The sequence below is a fragment of the Homarus americanus genome, unplaced genomic scaffold (genome assembly GCF_018991925.1).
Source record: "Homarus americanus isolate GMGI-L3 unplaced genomic scaffold, GMGI_Hamer_2.0 scaffold1024, whole genome shotgun sequence".
Classification (NCBI taxonomy): domain Eukaryota; kingdom Metazoa; phylum Arthropoda; class Malacostraca; order Decapoda; family Nephropidae; genus Homarus; species Homarus americanus.
The window spans coordinates 9,958,780-9,959,720 of NW_024715228.1; the positions used below are offsets into that span (position 1 = coordinate 9,958,780).

The 941-nt window shown below is 33.7% G+C and overlaps 1 protein-coding gene across 2 annotated transcripts in view; it reads left to right on the forward strand.

Annotated features, from left to right (window-relative positions):
• The first annotated feature begins 281 nt into the window (after positions 1-281).
• The window catches only part of LOC121856693 (forkhead box protein N4-like), a 25,048-nt gene continuing 24,388 nt past the window's right edge, over positions 282-941 (forward strand). For both annotated transcript variants that reach the window (XM_042352387.1, XM_042352396.1), the window contains exons 1-2: positions 282-689; positions 862-941. The exon at positions 862-941 is cut by the window's right edge and continues 234 nt beyond it. In XM_042352387.1, coding sequence (XP_042208321.1) covers positions 300-689; positions 862-941 — 470 coding nt within the window. In that variant the 5' untranslated portion in view covers positions 282-299. The remainder of the gene's footprint in view (positions 690-861) is intronic.

The following is a 941-nucleotide window of genomic DNA, read 5'->3' on the forward strand; positions in this document are numbered from 1 at the left end:
ATAAATTTTTACTGCATTACATATTTGTAGTATATATAGTGTTAATCAGCTTTTTTAAATCTTGGGACCTTGTAGAATGGATTTGGTAGCAATATACAGTGTTATACTAATTTTAATTTTTGATATGTGGTAATATTCAATAAAGAAATTTTGAATGGATCAATTTTCTTTTGCAGTGAATTGAATTCACTTTTCTCTCCATCATCTGCTACCATGCCTACAACAGTTCTCTTTTTTTTTAGAACAGTTCCTTTGAAATGATGATATTAATGTGGTTTAATAATGAGGGACTTGATACTATGATAACGTCCTCAGATTTAAATTCACTAGACCTATCAGGGATGTCATCTTTAGAAGCTGAGTTAGACTTGAAGTCATTTGAGCCTTTATTTGATCCCCTTGAAAAACTGGAAGATATGGACGTTACAGAGGATCATTCAGCTGAAGATCTGAATGTTGTTAATTCATGGATGAATATGTCTTCTATGAACAATTACAATTTAGATATAGAAAATAGTGTTATGGTCAATCCTTCTGCTGTGTTGCCAACAACTCTTCCTTCACGGAATGCAAGGCAAGAACCCTCTTCCACTATGAGTACCTGTACTGCTATCTCCAGTACTACAGCTCCTACTTTATTCATCAAAACAGAACCTCAGCAGGCTGCTACAACAACAACTTCTGTTCAGGTATTTTTTCCTTTGTTTCTCAGTGGAAATTTATGATACAGGGTATTTAATTTTTTTAGATGACATTACAAAATTCAAATTTTGCTATGGTAAGAAAGGTCAGTTTATAGCTGTCATTTTTTTAATTTTGCAGTTTTCTTATAAATTGAAAATTATTACTGTATATTTACAGACCCCTCAGTCACATGCTGCAAGTGGAACAACAGTAACCACACAGGTAACAGTGATGCGACCGCAGACAACAGTTGGCCA